Consider the following 19,778-nt stretch of genomic DNA (forward strand, 5'->3'; position numbering starts at 1 on the left):
GTTCCTGCTATTGTGCCAAAAGTATGGTACACAAATACTCTCAAATTTGTCTTCAGCAGTTTCTGCGAAAACTCAAACATACATAAATCTGTCGTGACATTCACTCTTACTCTTCATTATATGTTCTTGAGAGTTGTTACAGTCTGTTATGTCTTCACTTACTGCTTTTGCATTTGCTTTAACGATTAAGGATATGTGATCTATATTTTAAGTTCCCACTCCTAGTTCTTTGGTCCTGAATATAGTTGTTCAAAAAACTGCTGGGCTGATATGAAAGCTTTTGGTGAAATTGAAACAAACATTCAAAGTAAGTGTCTCGAAAGCACTTTGTGTTCTCATATTTACTGTGTATATATATGGGCTTGTGGTGTAAAACTTGCAAAGTTATTTCACTGTTGTTACGTGTGCAAACAATTTAATTGTACTTTGAATTTTGAAATATTACATCTCAATACATGATTGCATGATTTATTTTTGCAAGGTGTTTAGCTTGCCTATAATTTTTCTGCTCCAAACCATCAATCCTGTTACTCCACAAATGATTTTTAAATAAATTATGCATGTCAGAGCAGATGACTGCTCCGGGGTATTATATAACTTTTTTTTTTTTAACTGTAGAACTGTCATCTAAACAATTTGTCTACACATAATGTAGAAAAGAAAATACATGTACCATGCTATGTAGCGTAAATGTACTTTTTTACACTCAAGTCAGAACAAATGAGATCCCTAAAAGTGAACAGCATGTTAGATTCTTCTGTGGCTCTCTCTTCAGAAGGAATACTCTGGTTATCAGAGAGAGAGATGAGAAAGCTGAACTCAGAAATCATGTTAATAATAGACCGTTTTAGTAGAGCTATCTAGACTGAATTGGTTCATGTAGAGCATATTGGCACAATAGACACTTTTTACGAAGACTAAACTCACAAATACTTCTACTGCTATAAGTAACAGCGATTAATGCCCACACTGCTTCAGCAGACTGTATCCATTATGTATTCACCAATCATCAGCCCATATTGAAAAAAGAAAAAACAACCAACAGAATAGCAACAAAGGCAATGGAATTAACATAAAAATATAAATTCATAACAAAGAATCTCTTCCTCTTCCTCTCCTGCTCTTTAAACAAAAACACACCAACTCTTATAACACAATTAAAGAGGTCTCACCTTCATGCTTCTGGGAGGTCAGCTCAAGTGTCTAGGAATGTAGGATTACAATGAAAAAGCTTTAACCAAAATATCTCACTGCTGACTGCTGTCTTCTGTGTACACTCCCTATGCTTTCTGAGACAGTCTCTTTCTGTATGTTTTATGAAGTATGCTAAGTATGGTGTGGTCATACCCTTCAGGATCCAGCAGGAGCTGTTGTAAAACTGACATCTTAGCCAAAACTGGAGGATAGGAAGGAAAGGGAAAGGAGAGAAAAGCAGGAAAAGGAAGGAATCATGGAACAGATTGTTTTCATAAATCCAAGAACTGTACCTAAACTACACAGTACTTTTCAAAACATTAAAAATTAAAATGTCCTCTAACTCCCTACCTTGGAAGTATCTGTTCTCTGATAGTAAGTGCTGGTAGAAGTACAGCGTTTCTAAATAAAGTTGACCAGGATCATGAATAGATGTTAGAAATAACAGTCAACTTCATTCTGCTTAATTGTTTGGAAAGAAGAGCTGAAATGATTCGTGCGCTACATTTAAGTTACCTTAATGCTACTTCCTTGGTTAAATTGTCCATTAAGAAAGTGGTTGGGCATGTATGAAACTTGGGAACCTTGACTGGAGCAAGGGAGCTAGAATCTGGAGAACTGTTATAAGGTATTTGATCCTTTTGTCTCTAAAGAAACGCTTTGTTGAGCACATGTTGATACATAAATTTCCTGAAGTTAACACATACCTGCACTCAGGATTTAAGACAAGATTTTTTAATTCCCAAGGCCACATCTAGCTTACTGTAGAAAGCAATCTCTTTGCTAGCCATACATCACTTTCTGATTCAACCTCTTAACACGCAGATCTTTATTGTCAAGAGGGAAAAAATAATCTTAATCTACATAGTAAAACCCACTTAAGTCATGTTTATTAAATAGCATTGAAGATACCTATGAAGTGTGCAGAACACAAGCAAACAATTCCGTAAAGGAGCAATTTTTGGAATATACAAAAAAGCGGAATTCCAAGTTAAAATGACTACTTCATTTGTTCTATGATAATGTTGCAGGTGACTGGTTTGAATTTTGTGTTTATTAAACTGTTGGGTCTCTAAGTTGCAGCATCTGATGTGTGGACTCAGATGTAAATGATCCAAATCATTTATTACAAGTTCTCACATCACTTATATACCTTCACAAGTTTTCTTTCTCTGTCTTTCCCATCCACACCTACAACTTTCCCAAGCACCTTTGCATGTCAACAGAGCACTCTACAAACACTCAACTGTTCATGCGGGTGCCTATCCAATCAGACCTATGAACTGTTTCTTCTTCCTCTACAGGTATCCTTGGTTCTCATGCTGTTTGTCTTGCTCCATAGCTGCTGCTCTGTACAATCCTTCTTGTACTCCCACATTAAATCTCTACATCAGGCGTAAACTTTGTGTAAATAGGTGTTAAACAGTTGGGAAAACAGAAGAATTATGGATTTCCAAATGTAAATTAAAACACAAAGCACACACAAAATGTGTGGCAGGATACATTAGTTCTAGTTCAACCAGACAAACATACAATCCTCACAAACCATTTACAGGTAGCTTCAGTTATCCCAGGGAATTGAGGAGGCTTAGAACAGTGGAAGAGCGTACATACTGCAAAATGCATGCGAACCATTAGGAATAGGAGAAGCACTAGGAGCAGACATAAACCTGAAATAATTACCCGGATAGAACCTATGCTCCTTTAAGTCTCTATGGCAGTTAATCTAGAAAATGAGTGATTTGTCCATGTATAACAGTGCCAGTGATCCTGCCTCTCTACTCTGTGCTGGTGAGACCTCACTTGGAGTAGTGCATCCAGATGAGGAGTTATCAGTATAAGAGAGACATAGAGCTGTTGTAGCATGTTCAGAGGAAGGCCACAAAAATGACCCAAAGGATGAAACACTTCCCCTGTGAGGACACTCTGAAGGAGCTGGGGCTGTTCAGCCTGGAGATGAGAAGGCTGTGAGGAGACCTGAGAGCAGTCTTTCAGTATCTGAAGGAGGCTGTAAGAAGAAAGGGAACAGACTCTTTAGAAGGATCTGTTGTGACAAAAGGGGAAATGGTTTCAACAAAAAGAGGGGAGATTTACATTGGTTATAAGGAAGAAGGTTTTTAAAATAAGGTGAGGAGCTGGAATTCAAAGTCAAACTGGATGGGTCTCTGAGCAATGTGATCAAACTGTAAGTGTCCCTGTTCATTGCAGGATGCTTGGACTAGGAGAACTTTAGTTGTCTCTTCCAGATCAAACAATTCTATGATTCTCAGTTATAACAAGCATTAACCACTAAGTTTTTCAACTTGAAAGGCTATATTGAGGCGAAGAACAAAACACGGTTAAGATGCCTCAAGAAGAGGTTTTTTTTTTATGGTGACCAAATATTTTAAAGTAAATTATTTTTTTTTTGCATATGAAAAACAGTTCTGTTTTTTGTGAAAAAGTGATACTTAGATATGAAGCAATTACAAATTTCCCTGAATTGTGTATGTAGCCAATTTTCTATCCTCTATTGAATTCATGTATGGACACTAAGTATTTATTACGATCAAGTCATTAACAGTTTTCTTAAAGAACACATTAGGTCCATTGGGAACCATACGGCAGATGTTATATTCTGTGAGTGAAAGCTAGTTCTACAGCAGTGATTTTAACTACACAGAGAGAAAAAGAGAGAGAGAGAGCCGAAGAGGTTATTTTTCTAAAAAGGTAGATTAGATTTTTAAAATAAAACAACAAAGTTATGTGCTGTTGCTGTGAGTCTCCACTGTGAATCAAGTTTGAAACATGAATTTTTCATGGCAGAACAAGTACTGCCCTTTGAGTTAGTCACTGGAAAAAAATCATGTCTGCTGAATATGATCACTGTATTCATGTTTTTCAGTAGGAAACATTGTAAAAGATCTCCTCGGTATTATAAATTATTTGCTGTGATAGGCTGATGGGCTTGAGGGTAGAAGGGCTTTGCCTATCTGGATAGGCTGGATTGATGGACCAAGTCTAGTCACATGCTGTTGAACACAGCTCTGTGCTGAGTCATAGCATTTGGATCATAGCAATCAAACACAATGCTAAAGGCTTGGGAAGGAGTGGCTGAAACCTTACCTGGCAGAAAAAGGAGCTGGAGGTAGGTGCTGGTTGACAGCCAGCGATGTGCCCAAGTGGTCAAGAAAGCACCCTGCACTGGTGAACTTGCATCAGGAATATTGTGTACAGCTGGAAGTGTTTAAGAGATGAGTGGATGTGTCATAAAGGGTTTTAGTGTTGGGACTCTGAATGTGAGGTTGATGGTTGGACTTGGTGACCTTGAATGTCTTTTTTGATCTAGATGATTCTAGATTCAGAGATGGTTGCAGCCTACTGGCAGCTCAAGCTGTCATGGATCTAAAGGGTGCAAGCTGTTAGTTATCAAATTTGCACTAGCTGGTGCAAATTGGCTTCCTGTCAGCCAGAGATAGTTGTCTATGTAAAACCTTAATTCAGATGATTAATTTACATCATTAATACTTGGCTGTTCTCAGCTCTTCCTGAGAAGTTGTTTTGCAGGAAAAAAAACAGAAAAGGACAGGTAATTGTTTGCATGTTTCCATGCTTTTCAGCATGGTTTTTGTCAGCATTATAGAACTGTTTCACTTGCTGTAATCATAGCTAACTGCCTGTTCTCAAATGCTTTTGCTAGAGAGAAAGGTAGTGATGAGGAAACTGGATAGTGATGAGGAAACTGGTTCTTATAAAGCTTTCTACTGGTGGGTACAAGATCCTTGCTGATACCCAGATTGCTTAGAAACTTGTATGTTTTTCTCATAATCACTGCCTTATAACATCAGTCAGTTTAGTCTGTTTCCCAACTTTTATAGTCCAGTGATAGAGGAAAAAGCGAAAGGCCTACTTCCCAGACCTTACACTTGTCTGCTTTAGAGCTGCCGCTTCCATTTATGCCATTGATTGCCACACAGATTGCTAATACAAGGAAACAGCTCCCAGCAGCCAGGACCTACTAAAGATCCATATACTTGCTTAAAATTCTTCCTGTTACCACCAAGCTCTCTCATTCCAAGCATAATAAGGTAATAGGTCTAAGTTATCAGACTTTCCACTATTGCTGTGGAAGTTTGAATATTGCCTTTCACTAAAAATGATTGCACATATTTTTAAGGTATTTCATGAAACAGTCTTATATCAGATTATAACTAAATTCACTTAGGCAAGATTTGTTGGTATTTTGCTAAAAACTCCTATCTGAGAAGAAAATGGAATATATCTGTATGAAGAGACTAATTGGAACAAGCCAGGCATCATGCCTACCTTGCTCTGCTGGAAGGATGTAGAGATGAATTAGAGCATATTTCTAGAACACATAACTTTGTTGCCTGTGGTCTTTTCAAAACCCTGCTGCCAGAATAAAGCACCATCTGTGGGAAACTGTCATGACAGCAGTCATTAGAAGGCAGGACTGTGTCTTAATGTTTTTAATTTTCCAAAATTCTCTTTTCCTCATCAGTATTCCTAGAGTTTGCTTACCATCAATGCTTTCTCAATTTTGACTTATTCCTAATTTTGCTGACCACCTTTGAGAAGTAGCAAGATGTTAAAGATTGGAACATCCTGAACTGGATACTGAACAAACATAGTAGAGACAGTCTTTACCATGAAGTCTCAAAGCCACTGTTAATAAAGACTGCTTAGCATACAAGAATGTTAAATGAGAGTTAGGTGTCAGCACTAATGATAATGCTTAATTACCTGTGTTACGCTATCTGATCCAATTCATTTGTGTAGGCATAGTAATTTCCTTTTAAGCTAGCTCAGCTGAGCCAATAAGGCCTACTTTTGCCCATCCAGAATTTTCTGCTGTACAGAACAGACTTTTTTTCTTATTTTTGGCCCTCTTTTCAGGAGCATATCACATTGTCAGATTGCACTGGTTATGCAACACAAGGCCAACATTGCAGCCTGCAAATCTGGCCATCATTGCCTTAATTTGTTGAGATTGAATGTAAATACGAAACTTGCTTGGGTCATCAAGCACCGAGAAAGAGCCTGTACAAAAAGTACAAAAGCAAGATATTTCAGCACTATGAACACATCACTCTCCAGAATGAAAGTAGCCTTACATCAATTTTTTTGAATCAGAATAACTTTATTCTTCTCTTTCTTTTTAAGAGTACAGAAAGCAGCATTCTGTTACACAAGTACTCCTACTTTTACACAGCTCACAATGTAAAAATAATTAGCTCTTCCAAATGTCTTTTGTTTTTCTTCAATTAAGGGTTTAAGTTTAAAGTAAGCAGTCTTGATAAATTAATGATATGTTTAGCAATCTTAGTTGTTCAATTCTTATTATTACTGTAATTTCTTTGAAGAAGTACAAAATGTTACAAAAGTATCACCAGCATAAGTGATGTTGCCAAGGTGATATTTCTTTCATACCCCGAAGGTCAGTTAATAGAATCAGTACATTACAAACAAACCAAACCCCACTATTTGTCAGTGAGGAACAAATGCAAATGTACACTGCCTTGAATTCAGATACTCTAAAAGTCATAGATACATGTAAATATAAATATGGATAAGGAAGATGTCCAAATAAAATATTGTGCAATGATTCAGCTTTTATTCAGGCCAGTTATTCTAGCTTGCTAGTTCTGCACTTGTAAAGAGTATAAATACATTACTGCTAAGGAGGAAAGTATTGTAATCATACTACCCATTGGGTTACTGCTGAATTAGCTTGGCTGGGAGAAAAGGGAGGAAGGGGCATAATGATTTTTTTTTTTTATTTTTAACATGACTGTTTATTCTAGAACCAGGTGTGTTGTGAATTTGAAGCATCATAATCGTCTTGGAATAACTCCCCATACGGACATTCCTGTTTGTAAGATACTACTCTGTAAGTTATTATTCTGTTAACTTCTGTGTCTCAAAGCTCCTCGACTTCCTTCGACTTCGCCTTCCTCGTCTACCTGCCTGCTGCCCAGTGCCGGCCACGCTGCTGCTCCCCGTCTTCTGCTGCGTTCTGCCCGGGACCTTCAAACACCGTGCAACGGGACCGCTGCTGGATCCTGCTGGTGACTCTCCCCGCTTTACGCAACTCCTGCTTCTTTTCCATCTTTTCTATCGCACTCATTCCCTTCCCCGTCTCCCTGATTAGGTCTTAGTAATAAACTGGATGGAACAACATATGAACCGTTGTTTCTTAATCTCACACCGGGTATACAGATATTAAAGAACCACATCTCCCTCCTATAAATTGGAGCGAGACATTTTTTAATGGCGTAGTCGTTGCAGGATACCCGCTGTGAGAGTGTTGTCCTTCCAGATATAGATTGAAACTTTTTTCTTCTGTGTGTACCTCCTGGAGTTGCAAGGAGCGATAGTTTTGAAAATTTAGACGTGAGTCCTTCTCCAGGAAGACCGCTCCATATTCTGAAACTTTACCTTTCATGTGTGTACCTCTCGGGGACGTATTTTGACTATTTGCATTTTGATTAATACGTGTGTGCCTCCTCGGGAAGACTTCTCTGGTTATTTGGTGACTGAAGTGCGAAACTTGAAGTGTTAACTTAAACGTGTGTGCCTCTCCAAGAAATTTTATTTACTCCATTGAAACCAAGAAAGTGTTGCTTTAGCGTCACATTTTTTGTGCTCCTCCAAAGAAAGGGAGGAGTGATTGGATCATTTGCATTTGTTTAGGTGTGGTGTATCTCCCTGGGAGGAGCGGTAAGGAGTAACTGAGCTTTTGAATACGTGTACCTCCTCCTCCCTTAGTGTAGATCTTTCATTGTATTAGGAAATAAGTGACAGTATTGCCAGTATGAAAAGTGAAGATGTGTTATTTGACCTTTTAGAAAAGCATGGTGCTCGTCCCTCTTTGTCAGGGGTGGACTGGGCACGCCAAAATTGGCATAATTTGCAGAGCGTTTCGGACCGCATTAGTGTCTTACAGAATGAGGCTCGTTCACGAGCTGGAAAAGGAAAGTCGTTTATTTGTGCTGTTCTCGGGGCTGCTTTAAAAGCTGCCGTGGAGTTCCGAAATGAAAAGCATTCGGCAGAACTCCAAACCATAGAAGCACTACAGAAATCGGTTAGAGTTACACAAGAATTGGTAAAAACTCTGCAGTATCAAATAGTTAATCTCGAGGAACAACTAGAAAGAGAGAAAAATAATTCGGCCTTGTTGCAGATGGCTTTCAAGGAACTGTTAACTAGTAAAGATACTAGCGATACTGTCACCCATAGGTTGCCTCAAGAAAAAACTTTTCCTCAGGAGGAACTACAAGAAATAAAGGAAAGACTAGACAAATTAGAAACCCCAATAGCCCCATTGCGTCCCTTGATAAAAACAGAATATACCTTCGATAACAGTGAGGATCTAGATCCTCAAATGAATGTTAAGGAAATTCCGTTCTCGGCCACCGAACTAGCAAAACTCAAAAAGGACTTTAGCCGCTCTCCAAAGGAATCAGAAACAGAATATGTATGGAGGGTGAGTCTCACTGGTGGCGACCAGATTCGGTTAACAGAAAAGGAAGCAGAAGGTTATTGGGGACCAGGAGTATTTTTAACTACTGGCAACAATCGTGCTCCCTGGTCGTTAACGCAAAGGGCTGCCTATTGGGCAGGTGGTCTCAACCCTTTAGAAAGGGGAGATCCTCTTGCCATTACTGGAACTACTGACCAATTAGTAGAAAGCGTTCAAAAGGCTGCTTGTCTCCAATTGATGTATGATAGAAAGCTGCAGCCACGTCATGAATCGCCCATGATGATGCCCGTTGATCCTGAGAGAATGACCCCTTTAATTAGAGGGCTTCCTGAATCACTGAAACCCATAGGCATACAATTACAAGCAAGAATACAAGCTATGTCACAGGGAGAAAGAACCCGGGCAGTGTTAGAAGAAACTGTAACTCCCAACCATCTGCAGTCAGGATGCAAAGTATGGACGTGGGGGGAGGTAGCCCAAGAGTTAATTAATTATGGAAGAAAATATGGGCCGGTGGTTTCTTTTCCCAGTAAATCAGAGCCAAGAGGTATAAGGCTTGCAGCAGCCAGTCTTGCCCCCAGGCCACCTAGCCCAAAGCTCAGTGGGTCTGGAAGGGTCTCATTGCCAGTAAAAACCGGTAGGCGGAATATCTTTCATAAACGTAATGGACTTTGGACTCTGGGCTGGAAAAAGGGTATTCCACGAAATTTGATGGATGGATTGACAACAGATAGGTTAGAGAAATTAGTTAACTGGTGGCCAGAACAAAAGATCCAGAATCTTGAGGAAAGCAAAACCCCAGATCCTAGGGCCTCTCTCGGAACCTGAACTATCCAAGCCTTTAGAAAACTGATGTCTCCGCCCCTCCCAAGTGAGCAGGGTGGGGGCAGTGAAGGGTGGATGTATTGGAAAGCTCACAACAAAGGGGAAACACTTATCGCCTGGACCAGCCTGTGTCGATTGGCGAGGCTAACCTGAGGCTTGTTTCCCTAATCTTAACATGATACCTTAACAAATATCCTTAGAAGGCCAAGGACACCGCGAAAAAGGAATATAAAATTAACACTTGCTGGATTGTTCCCTCATTTGTTAACCATATTAACAAAGTCCCCCCCAAAAAGGGGCAAGTCAGTGTCTCGTTTTATTTTTTCAGAATACTCCTATGGACCTTGACTGAACACAGAAAGGACTCTAATGTTTTGTGACAGAAATATTGAAAATGTGATTCATGTTAGAATACTGAATATGCCTCTTGATTACATTTTGTATTTTTACTATGTTTTGTGTTGCTGTGGGTAGTAATGTTGTATCTCTATTTGTTATATTTATTTGTTATTGGTTATTGCCAAATGTATGGTTGTCTCTTTTCTACTTTTTATTCATCGTGTAACATTCGTGTCACCACTCCTGAAGTATCACCAAGTGGTGTCTGTGGCAAATTGATATTGTGTGCTGTTGCAACTGTTATGTTTGTTAATTGTATGGTTCCGTGTTTTATAAGATGTGTTGTATCACCTATGTAGATTGTAACCTCCTCTATTGATGGGGAAGTCAAGCACATCAGGGCCCACCCTGATGAATCTCTTGTAATGATATGATGAAACTTTTGATTCCCTGCCCCCTTCCCTCCTTTACCCTTATGCTTGCTATCCTTTTCTCACCATCGTGGATCATCTGTGTCCCATTTTAAAGCAACCTTTGAGTCACGGGGTGGTGTAAGATACTACTCTGTAAGTTATTATTCTGTTAACTTCTGTGTCTCAAAGCTTGCTGGGGACACAGATGGACTTGTTCAAGTCCAGACAAGTCCCGAGCAAGGCTTGTGAAATCCTTTGTCTGGGGGAATGCAGATGGACAAGGCCAGGGGCAACGAGAGCGAGATGAGCTGCAGCTAAATAGCTGTGAAGTGCTCCTTTGTGTGGACCTATCTCAGGATGATGGGCCATCTTAGAGGGTACTCACTGACTCTTGCTCGAAGCCCATCCTTGTCACATAAGCAGGAGAACAAGGAGGATAAAAGAGGAACTGAAAACCACGAGGATAGGTTTCTGACAACAGATTCCTCATGAAGAACGGCAGGTTTCTGACAACAGATTCCTCATGAAGAAGAACGGAGAGAGAGAGGAATTCCTGAAGAAGATAGAGGGATTCCTGAAGATTGAGGTGATTCCTGCATACTGTTGAACTCTCCTGAGCCTGCTGCCTGACCGCTGTTGCTACTTCAAGAATTGGCTCCTCGACTTCCTCGTCTACCTGCCTGCTGCCCAGTGCCGGCCACGCTGCTGCTCCCCGTCTTCTGCTGCGTTCTGCCCGGGACCTTCAAACACCGTGCAACGGGACCGCTGCTGGATCCTGCTGGTGACTCTCCCCGCTTTACGCAACTCCTGCTTCTTTTCCATCTTTTCTATCGCACTCCTACCCTTCCCCGTCTCCCTGATTAGGTCTTAGTAATAAACTGGATGGAACAACATATGAACCGTTGTTTCTTAATCTCACACCGGGTATACAGATATTAAAGAACCACATCTCCCTCCTATAAATTGGAGCGAGACACTGTTTCAGCGTGAGTTTTTATTAAGGGTTAGCTTATTTCACTTACAAAGTTATCCTATTCAGAATAAGTGTTTCCCAGAAGCAGACCTTTTCAGAAAAGGTATTTCAGTAAGTTCCACCACATAGACAGAAATTTATTTATATGCCTATATAAAAACTTAATTATGTTTAATAGATTTTGATACAGAAAGAAAAAATGCTTTAACTCCAACTTCCACATACTTACACAGTATTAATATAGCTTGGAGCATGTATACCTGGTGTCAGAGTACTGCACATGCCTCACTAGGCAATTCCTGTAGGCAAGCTTTAAGCCTTAAAACCACAACTAATCTTCAAAGGTGAAATACAAAGCAAAGAAAAATTGTTTTTACACTTCATTACTTTTTAATGTTCTGAAATGACTATATTACTGCTAGATAAGAAAGACAATTTTATTCTTTAGCATTTTTGAAGTACCAGTGCCACGCATTGCTTTTGTTGATGCAGTGCTATGGCAAGATCTTTGGAGATTTGTAAGATGCAGTAGTCTCCATTTTCATTTTATTCGTCCAATATTTTATATACATTATTAGAAAAAGAGGAGGAAAAACTGCATTTCAGATTAGACCACATGGCAGCATTAACATTAGGATTACCCATGATCCTGCTGAGATCTCAGGGAGAAAAATGTGTCTCCCTTCCTACTGAAGTGCTCTGATTTATGTCCACTGCAGTGTCTGTGAGAAGATGCACTGGGAATAGGAAAAGGTCAGATTACAGCCTTTCCAAGATCTTGCCAGAATCTGTGAGCAGGCAGAGGAAATTATTATCTTGGAATTCCAGTGAAAGAAAAAAGATAGAAAAATGACATTATTTTTATAAAGCTAAGGAAATGCTGACTGCCCTTTCAATATAAAAATTATTGTCACAACAGCCACTTGTTGCACCCAATAGCCATTTTTAATCCATAAGCAAGATCTTAACTGAAAACAGAAATATTTTTGGGAAATCTGAATATCCAACAGGGCTTACTTTGAAAATAAAACTTTACTATATTTATCAGAAGTAAATATTGAATTCTGTATTATTTACTCAGTTTGCTGTTGATACTTCATTACTTTCATGAACTCTCTGCCTGAGAATAATTTTTTAATGAAAAAAAATAACCTGAAAGCTTTAAATGCTGTCAGTAGGTTTCACTGTGAGCTACCTTTGAAGCCACAGCCAACTGGGCACTCAGGAGTTTGTGAAGGCAATCAATCTGGTGCATTTTTGCTTAGGAATAATGACAGGTGTATCTACACAGGGCATCTCATCAAAGGCTGCAGCCTTTGGTGACTAGACAATGGCCTTGGCCATTGGGGCCAATGGCCAATGGCCTTGGGGTGACTAGACAATAACAGGGGAACATACTTCAGTTTAGAACTCCTACTCAATATATATATTCCTGAGATTTCTTCTCCTGTCAGTTAAAACTAAGCCATTAAGTTAATCGTATTGAATTTTGAAAAGGTGCTACCAAAACCTGTCAAGTTAATTATTCTTCTTTATCCTCTGAGGTAGGAGTGCTCTGTGTCAGATAAACATTTTTTAAGTGTTCCACCATAACTTTCTCCTCATCTTCAAGATCTGCTCCTTCTTTCATTTCCCACCTGAAAGAAAAAGACTTTATATAAATATAAAAATATAAATATAATAAATATAAAAATATAAATATAAAAAGACTTTATATTAATGTTTTAAACCAGTTCTTTAGTACAGGAAACCCATAAACTTCTTACCATCAATTCATTCCCCACCTTTCTCATCCCACCAACAAAACTTGAAGTGCATCAGTCAGCGTTGCTGAGTCATACAAAACTATTCATTGCTATTATGGCTCTTTGCTTCATTCACTGGTTTATTATATAAAATCTGTCTATATGGTTTCCCTACCCAGGTACTTGTGCAGGCATCCACCAAGGTACATGGATGTTTTCCTCTTTTCTTTTTGCCATTGCACTGAGGACCCTCTTTGAACCAGAGTAAAATTAGTCAACCTATAATTTGAATTTATGACTTCTCAGAGTCATTCTGAAAGACCTCTTTCAACAGCAGTCAACTAACAGTCAAATAGACTCATTTTAATTAATGTGATTTGTTGTGTATTTTTAGATAGAGAAGTTGTTTGCTTAGAAGAAAGACAACTGAAAACACTAAATGGAATATATTCAAAACAGTTATTGCTGGAGGAATAAAGCACAGAAATCTAGTAGTCTTTGCTAATGGAAGCTTAACAATAAATCAGCAGATTCCTTTTAAAGTGACTTCATACTTGTCAGCATATTTCATTGAATCTTAAACGATAGTGTTGGTAAAAAAATCTTCAGTGTCATCCAGTTTGGACATCCTTTAATGTTCACTTTATCATAAGTTATTACTAATACATTGCATTATCATTTTATTAAAAAGTAGTCTATTTTTAAAGTATTTAAGCGGGTCCGATGAGGATAAGAATGTCTTCTATGCATTTGCTTAACGGTATCCATGAATTAAAGATCTGTGAAATTAGTTTGACAAACACCTGGTTTCTCGTGGAATTTTGAAACTGTTCCACTTTTACACATTTTAAAGTCTGGGGGGAATAATGGATTTTAAAGCACTACTGAGAAGTAGGCAGTAGGACCACAGTGTATCTTTGCTGTTGTAAGTGGGATAGAAAATCAGGTGTCTGTGTTCAAATGGAGAAACAGTCAATATTTACTCTTTGAAAATGTGTCCTAAATGGAATCTGTTTTTATTGACATGACTAAAATGTGTGACAGTTGTTTTGGAGATAGCAATTGGTACCAGTCCACTAGCCAGTTCAAGGGATGTGAACATGAATGAAATTACCATCATGCATTACTTCCAAAATACAAGCCTTATCAATCAAACAGCCAACTCCTCTGTTCTTTCAAATTATTAGTCACATAGCTCTTAGAAAAATATTCCAAATTCAGAGCTGGCCTATATATATATACATATTTGTCTGGCTGCATCTTGGATGAAATTAAATTGAATTCCAAAAGGGTACTGAAACTATGTGAAACACTCCGTTGTATCACCATCTGCATTTTTCATACAGCTCATATAACAGCCACAATGACTCTGAGCATACAGATACGTACTTAACCAAACTTCCAGTATGTTCTTCATATTCAAAAGTAAGCAAGTATTTAGAATAAAATACTGTCTCTTTTCTAAGCTTTAGGGTAGAAGTTTTCATGTCAATACTTGTAGTGCACTCACAGAATTAAACATTGGAAATATTCTTGCAAATATGTCAAAACACCAAATAATGCATGTGTAATGTATGCACCTGAAGAGGACTACCTAAAAACTTTTCTCTATATGCTGTTGCTCTCTATACTGCATACAGTTAATCTTGGGGAAGAAAAAAAACAACAGTAGAATATTTTTCAGACATGCAGCAAAACACTTCAGCACAAATAAATACTGTGAATCACTGAAGTTTTCAGCTGATCTCCTAGACCTCAGATCACGAGGTCAAAGAGGATAACTAGCACTGGGAGAGCTTCTGCTTCGCCTCATAAATGAAGCAAGAGAGGAAGAAGCCTTGACTCGTGCATCTTTACATAACAAAGTACAAGGGGAAAAAAATCCAGTGCTCTAGGATGGTTCAAGTGCTGCAGCTCAGGTTTCCTTTGCAAGGTATAGGCATGCTATCCTTACATCAATACATCCATTTATATAAAATGTTGCATTATATGTTTGTTTCTCCACTGTACTGAGTTATAAAAATATTTTTCAATCCGTCTTTTAAACACCATGCAGAATATTTTAGCAGGGCTGTATTTAATACATTGTGATACATTAGTGGCATTGATATTCTATTGTGATATTGCAAATATTTTGTAAACTGTACTTATAAACCCATGGAGGTACTTTTAGAAAAACTAATGACTACATTATATATTAAGGTGCTTTTTACAGACCAAAGGATTGTTGCAGTTGACAGCAAAGCAGTAAGTGTGCATTCTAATTAACATACATGGTCATATTCCGATATAGATTACCAGAAGTGATACTGATTGCACATGCTGCAGTTAGGTTCTTTTATAGAAATTGCCGTGGGAAGTTTCCTTCTCACTGAGAAGTTTACTCACTGTTATTATTTAGAGCAACTGTGTAAAGGGAAAAACCTGTAAAACAAACAAACAAACAAAAAACCAAAACAAAACCAAAAACCAAAAAACAAAAACAAAAAAAGCAAGCCAACCCCAAAGTGAAATAATAATTAAAAAAAAAAACACAAAAGGAGTAAATATTAGTAGAATTAAAATGAAAAGTAAGAATGCTATAGAATTCAGATGTATTTTAAACTAGAAAAATCTCCTGATTGGTTTTATTTGAGTGACAAACCATGCCCTTTTTAAAGCTTATAGAAGAAAAATAGTATGAAAAGTGAACAGTTTACAGAAAGGATCACCTTAATATAAATATTTTATAGTGGCACTTTATGTATTCATAACAGTGCTTAGGTAGTATTTTGACATCTATTGCTTTTTGTAATAATTACAAGTTTTGACAAGGACTTGCTAAACCTTACATCATGCATAACTTCATGGAACAAAAAAAAAAAAGGAAATGCAGCCACTGGAAATAAAATGGATGTTTGCCATACTGACACCATTGCTATTCCTACGGGAAAGCAGGTCCTACTGTAGAATTTGGTAAGTGATGAAACATTAACTGTACAGCTGTACATCAGAGAGCTGAAAATATGCTTCCTAATGAATAATAATAGCAATGTTTAATAATTGCTCTGTAGAAAAAAATAGCAGTACATTTGATGACAGTGACATAATTCATATCCAATCTAAATCAGACACAGACAATACATTCAGGTATGCAATCACGGGTAAATACTGAGATATAAAACCTTGAGCTCTTAAGTTTATATATTTTTATTTTGGTGAATTATCACTGGAGAGCTTTACAGACCATTTTCAAGAGGAATTCTGATAAAAACTGTAAGCACAAGGAAAAAAAAAAGGTCTTTTTTGCGGAGCATTGAGAACAAAATCAGTCAATGGTGGGAGAAGAACAAAGAAGAGGTGCTTAAGCTTATCTCACATTCATTTTTGTGTTTATGTGTTTTAATGTTCTTTCATGTAATGTACATGAAAATATTTTCCACATATTCATTTTCTTCAGTAAGCTGTTTTGCTGTAATTTTCAAACTCCCATCTGAATGAATTTATTTATAAATAACACTATAATCTGAATGAGGGAGAATAAGGCCATAATTTGCGCATAAACAACTAATCAATACAATTTTGTGAAATGGAAACAAAATTCATCCCATTGTTTCATAGGTGCAGATTTCTTGCAGGGGATGTATTGCTTGTGTCCTGCCAGCTGTGGCACAGTCCCTGCAGCTGTGCAGCCCTCCCAACTCAGCTGGCCCTGTTGTCCCATTCCACTTACAGAACATTTTTCATGTGCAGGCATTTCCCCCAACCTTTTAAACTTGAGCAGAACTGAAATGTTTACTTGTGCTTTCTCCAAAAGAGGTCCCCATGTTTCCCTGTATTTGGTCTTTGCCTAGTACAATTGTATTATTGACTGCTTGCTGAAGGTAGGATGACCATTTTTTTGCTGGCCATTCCAAGGAAAGAGGCTAGTGACAAAGGAAGTAGGCATGAAGCAGAGACAGGAGTATTGTTATTTTGTTTTTGCTGTTTGCAGCCCTGACACTAATTGTAACCCACCATCTCACATCCTGTTCTCAGATCTGTGTGCTTTGTGGATTTTGGTGAGATTTCCAACACCTTAATTGAAACAGCCACTATCTATTTCTGTGTGCTGGATTACACCCTCATGTCTGCACCTGAGATGAAAGAAGTGTTAAGTCTGGTGGTTTTGGATAGTTCTGGAGATTTCTGATGATGAATTCAAATTCAAATGTATTTAAATTAAAATTAAAATTTAAGCTCATATGCAAATGTTTGTTTCAATTGAAAAAAAAAACAACCACAACAAAAACAAAACAAACCTTTACCTTTAAGTAAGTATTTTATTGACATCAGTCAATAAAACGACTAGTGTTCCCTACACTAAGCTGCAAGAGGTAACGAAATAATGCACGTAAAGAAAATATCTTGCCATCAGCTCACAGAGCACTTTAATGAGTTATATTTTTGCTTCCTGGAGTCTGTGAAAGACAGTCATGCAGTGAGTTCCTGCAGACAGTGAAGGATCATTTTATCTGTGTCTGTCACGTTGTATTTCACTGTGAGATGAGAAAGCTCAGCAGCTGGTATCTTGTTTGCCACTTTTGAGTATTAGGAGAATATACACCGCTGTAGTTTTCATTTCCTATTTCAGTTCAAAATATACATTTTATAGCATGAGAAATCATAGCCTATAAAGTACTTTTCATCTCTATGTCTCTATGAGGAAGCCATTTAAATCTGGTATTTGTGTATAATCTCAAGTCCCAAAAAATCTTTTCAGCTTCTGTGTTGGGCAATGTTTTGTTTTTCTAATGGTAGTTCAATCGAGTTCTGTTTGGTTAAAATTTGTTTTTGTTTTCTTTTTTAAATCTGAAACTAATTTTTTAACTCCTTAAATTTTTACAGTTCAAAGGGTGTCTACTTTGCTTCAATCACTTTTGCAGTAATTGAACCCTAATAAACATATGCTCCTCTCAAGGACATAAAAATCAGAGGTGGGAGGAGAGTTACCAGAAATACAGCTTCTGTACCATAGAAAAGAATCAGAGCAACAATGCTTATGCATGTTGCGATTTTGGTAGTGATATTCACAATGGAATCACACCAGTTGAGATGAGGTCACTGTGTCTACCTAACACAAAGTCACACATTTTGTTAGTACAGAATAAGAAATGTTCACTCGTAAAGAAAACTTATATTGCTTTCATGAAAATGTATGTGAAAAATGCGTCCTTCACCATATTCAGAAACAAATCAGAACTGAAAAATTCAGTACAACTTGGCTAAATTCTTCTCTCTTACAGATACACAAACAGCACAAAAAAAGGGTCCTCACAGATTTTTTTTCAATCAATAAAATCAGGAAAGATACAGAGGAAACTCTATGAGAATTATTTTTACATATATTTGTAATTATTGTATGCTACAAGACTGGGCGCCAGTCTTGTAAAAAAAAAAAAAAAGAAGAAGAAGAAAAGGAAGACAGCTGAGGAGGATCAACAGCAATATGCTCCTACTTCCAAAGACCAACCCAAAAGAAGAAACAGTAGTAGGATGTACTGAAGAAATCAGTACACAGAAAACATTTTAGAAAGTATGTCATGAGAAAAGAATAGAGCTCTGACTCACAGGATAACCTGTCTCAGCTATGGAGTTAAGACATTAGAAGGATATCTGAGAAGTTCTGGACTGAAATAGAAACTTCACAAGTGTTAGAACAGAATGATGAAAGACCCTTTTCCAGGGCAAGAACACGGATACAAATGTTGTCAAGGACAGCAGAAGGTGCACAGCAAAAAATTTATGAGAAGCTTTCCTACTGCAATTAGAGAGGAGAGGCAGTGTTTAGCCAGCCTTCCTGTTACTGCTGCTTGCTATCCCATAGCTTTGAAGGATGGCATCTAAAGACTCAGACACCAAGCTATGAGAGGGAACAGCAAGCTACGGCAGAGAGAGGGAACAGCATTGGAATAGTATGCAACTTTCTCTTAGGTCTTCTTTTAACTAAACCTTTTTATTTCACACTTGTAGCACGGTACATAGTATCTATAATACCTAAACAATAGTATTTATGATACCTATCGTACCTGAAATAAGAAAAGGATAAGGAAGAGAGACATCATACACTTCCAGTAGTTCTCCTCCACACTGCATCAGTCCACTAGTATTCCTTGGGGGCTAAGGCACCTGAATTCCCATTAGGCTTGTTTTGTCAGACCTTGGCCAGCTGGCTTTCCATCATTTCACTATGAGTCATGGAATATGTGCCTTCTTAAATTGAGTCTCACTGTTACATTTTTGTGCATTTGGGAGTGAGTTAGATCCTATAATAGCATAAAGAAGATAAGACACATAGAAATATACGTACATCAGCGGGATCCTAGAACTATAATGTTATTGAGAGATGAAGTGAATGCCAGAACCTTCCTCATCTTGGCAGGGAATTTGCTTGCCACTCTTTCTCTCTTTTTTTTTTTTTTTCAAAAATAAATTATTCGTGTTCAACCTTTGGCTGAAAGATTTTGAAGAACAGGACAGATTTTAGTTGACCTATTCTTGATAAGTATTTTAATTAAGAGTAATTTAATTAAAGTTTAAATCCAAAATGAACACATTTGGTTTCAGGGTTTTATAGGTAAATAATGTTGGTTTTTATTCAAAATTATATCTCAGTTTGGAATGTGTCTTTGATTTCACAAAATTTCAGTAGATACTCCCTACATTTTCAGCTTTTCCAGAAACTAAGTGTGCGTAAAATGTTTTTGCTCAAGATAAAATTTTAATTTTTTGTTGTTGTTATTTATAATGAATTTAAGGAGATAAACAAATAAAACCCCGACTGACAA

At 37.7% G+C, this 19,778-nt stretch overlaps 2 protein-coding genes across 3 annotated transcripts in view; one reads left to right on the top strand and one right to left on the bottom strand.

Annotated features, from left to right (window-relative positions):
- Nucleotides 1-4,887: 4,887 nt before the first annotated feature.
- Nucleotides 4,888-9,505, top strand: LOC128089693 (uncharacterized). The gene is made up of 2 exons (XM_052701348.1): nucleotides 4,888-4,944; nucleotides 7,985-9,505. The coding sequence occupies exons 1-2, from the start codon at nucleotides 4,888-4,890 to the stop codon at nucleotides 9,503-9,505; spliced, it is 1,578 nt and encodes a 525-aa protein (XP_052557308.1).
- A 3,094-nt stretch (nucleotides 9,506-12,599) lies between these two features.
- The window catches only part of KIAA0825 (KIAA0825 ortholog), a 227,043-nt gene continuing 219,864 nt past the window's right edge, over nucleotides 12,600-19,778 (bottom strand). For both annotated transcript variants that reach the window (XM_052700574.1, XM_052700576.1), the window contains one exon: nucleotides 12,600-12,864. In XM_052700574.1, the coding sequence (XP_052556534.1) occupies nucleotides 12,750-12,864 (115 nt within the window). In that variant the 3' untranslated portion in view covers nucleotides 12,600-12,749. The remainder of the gene's footprint in view (nucleotides 12,865-19,778) is intronic.

This window comes from Tympanuchus pallidicinctus, unplaced genomic scaffold (assembly GCF_026119805.1).
Source record: "Tympanuchus pallidicinctus isolate F22 unplaced genomic scaffold, pur_lepc_1.0 scaffold4, whole genome shotgun sequence".
Classification (NCBI taxonomy): Eukaryota; Metazoa; Chordata; class Aves; order Galliformes; family Phasianidae; genus Tympanuchus; species Tympanuchus pallidicinctus.

What these genes read in the sequence shown, in the direction of transcription:
- LOC128089693 (XM_052701348.1), top strand. Translation starts at nt 4,888, where the DNA reads ATGAGGAAACTGGATAGTGATGAGGAAACTGGTTCTTATAAAGCTTTC. An exon ending in ATAAAGCTTTCTACTGGTGG is followed by an intron (nt 4,945 to 7,984) that starts GTACAAGATCCT and finishes TCATTGTATTAG; the next exon opens with GAAATAAGTGACAGTATTGC.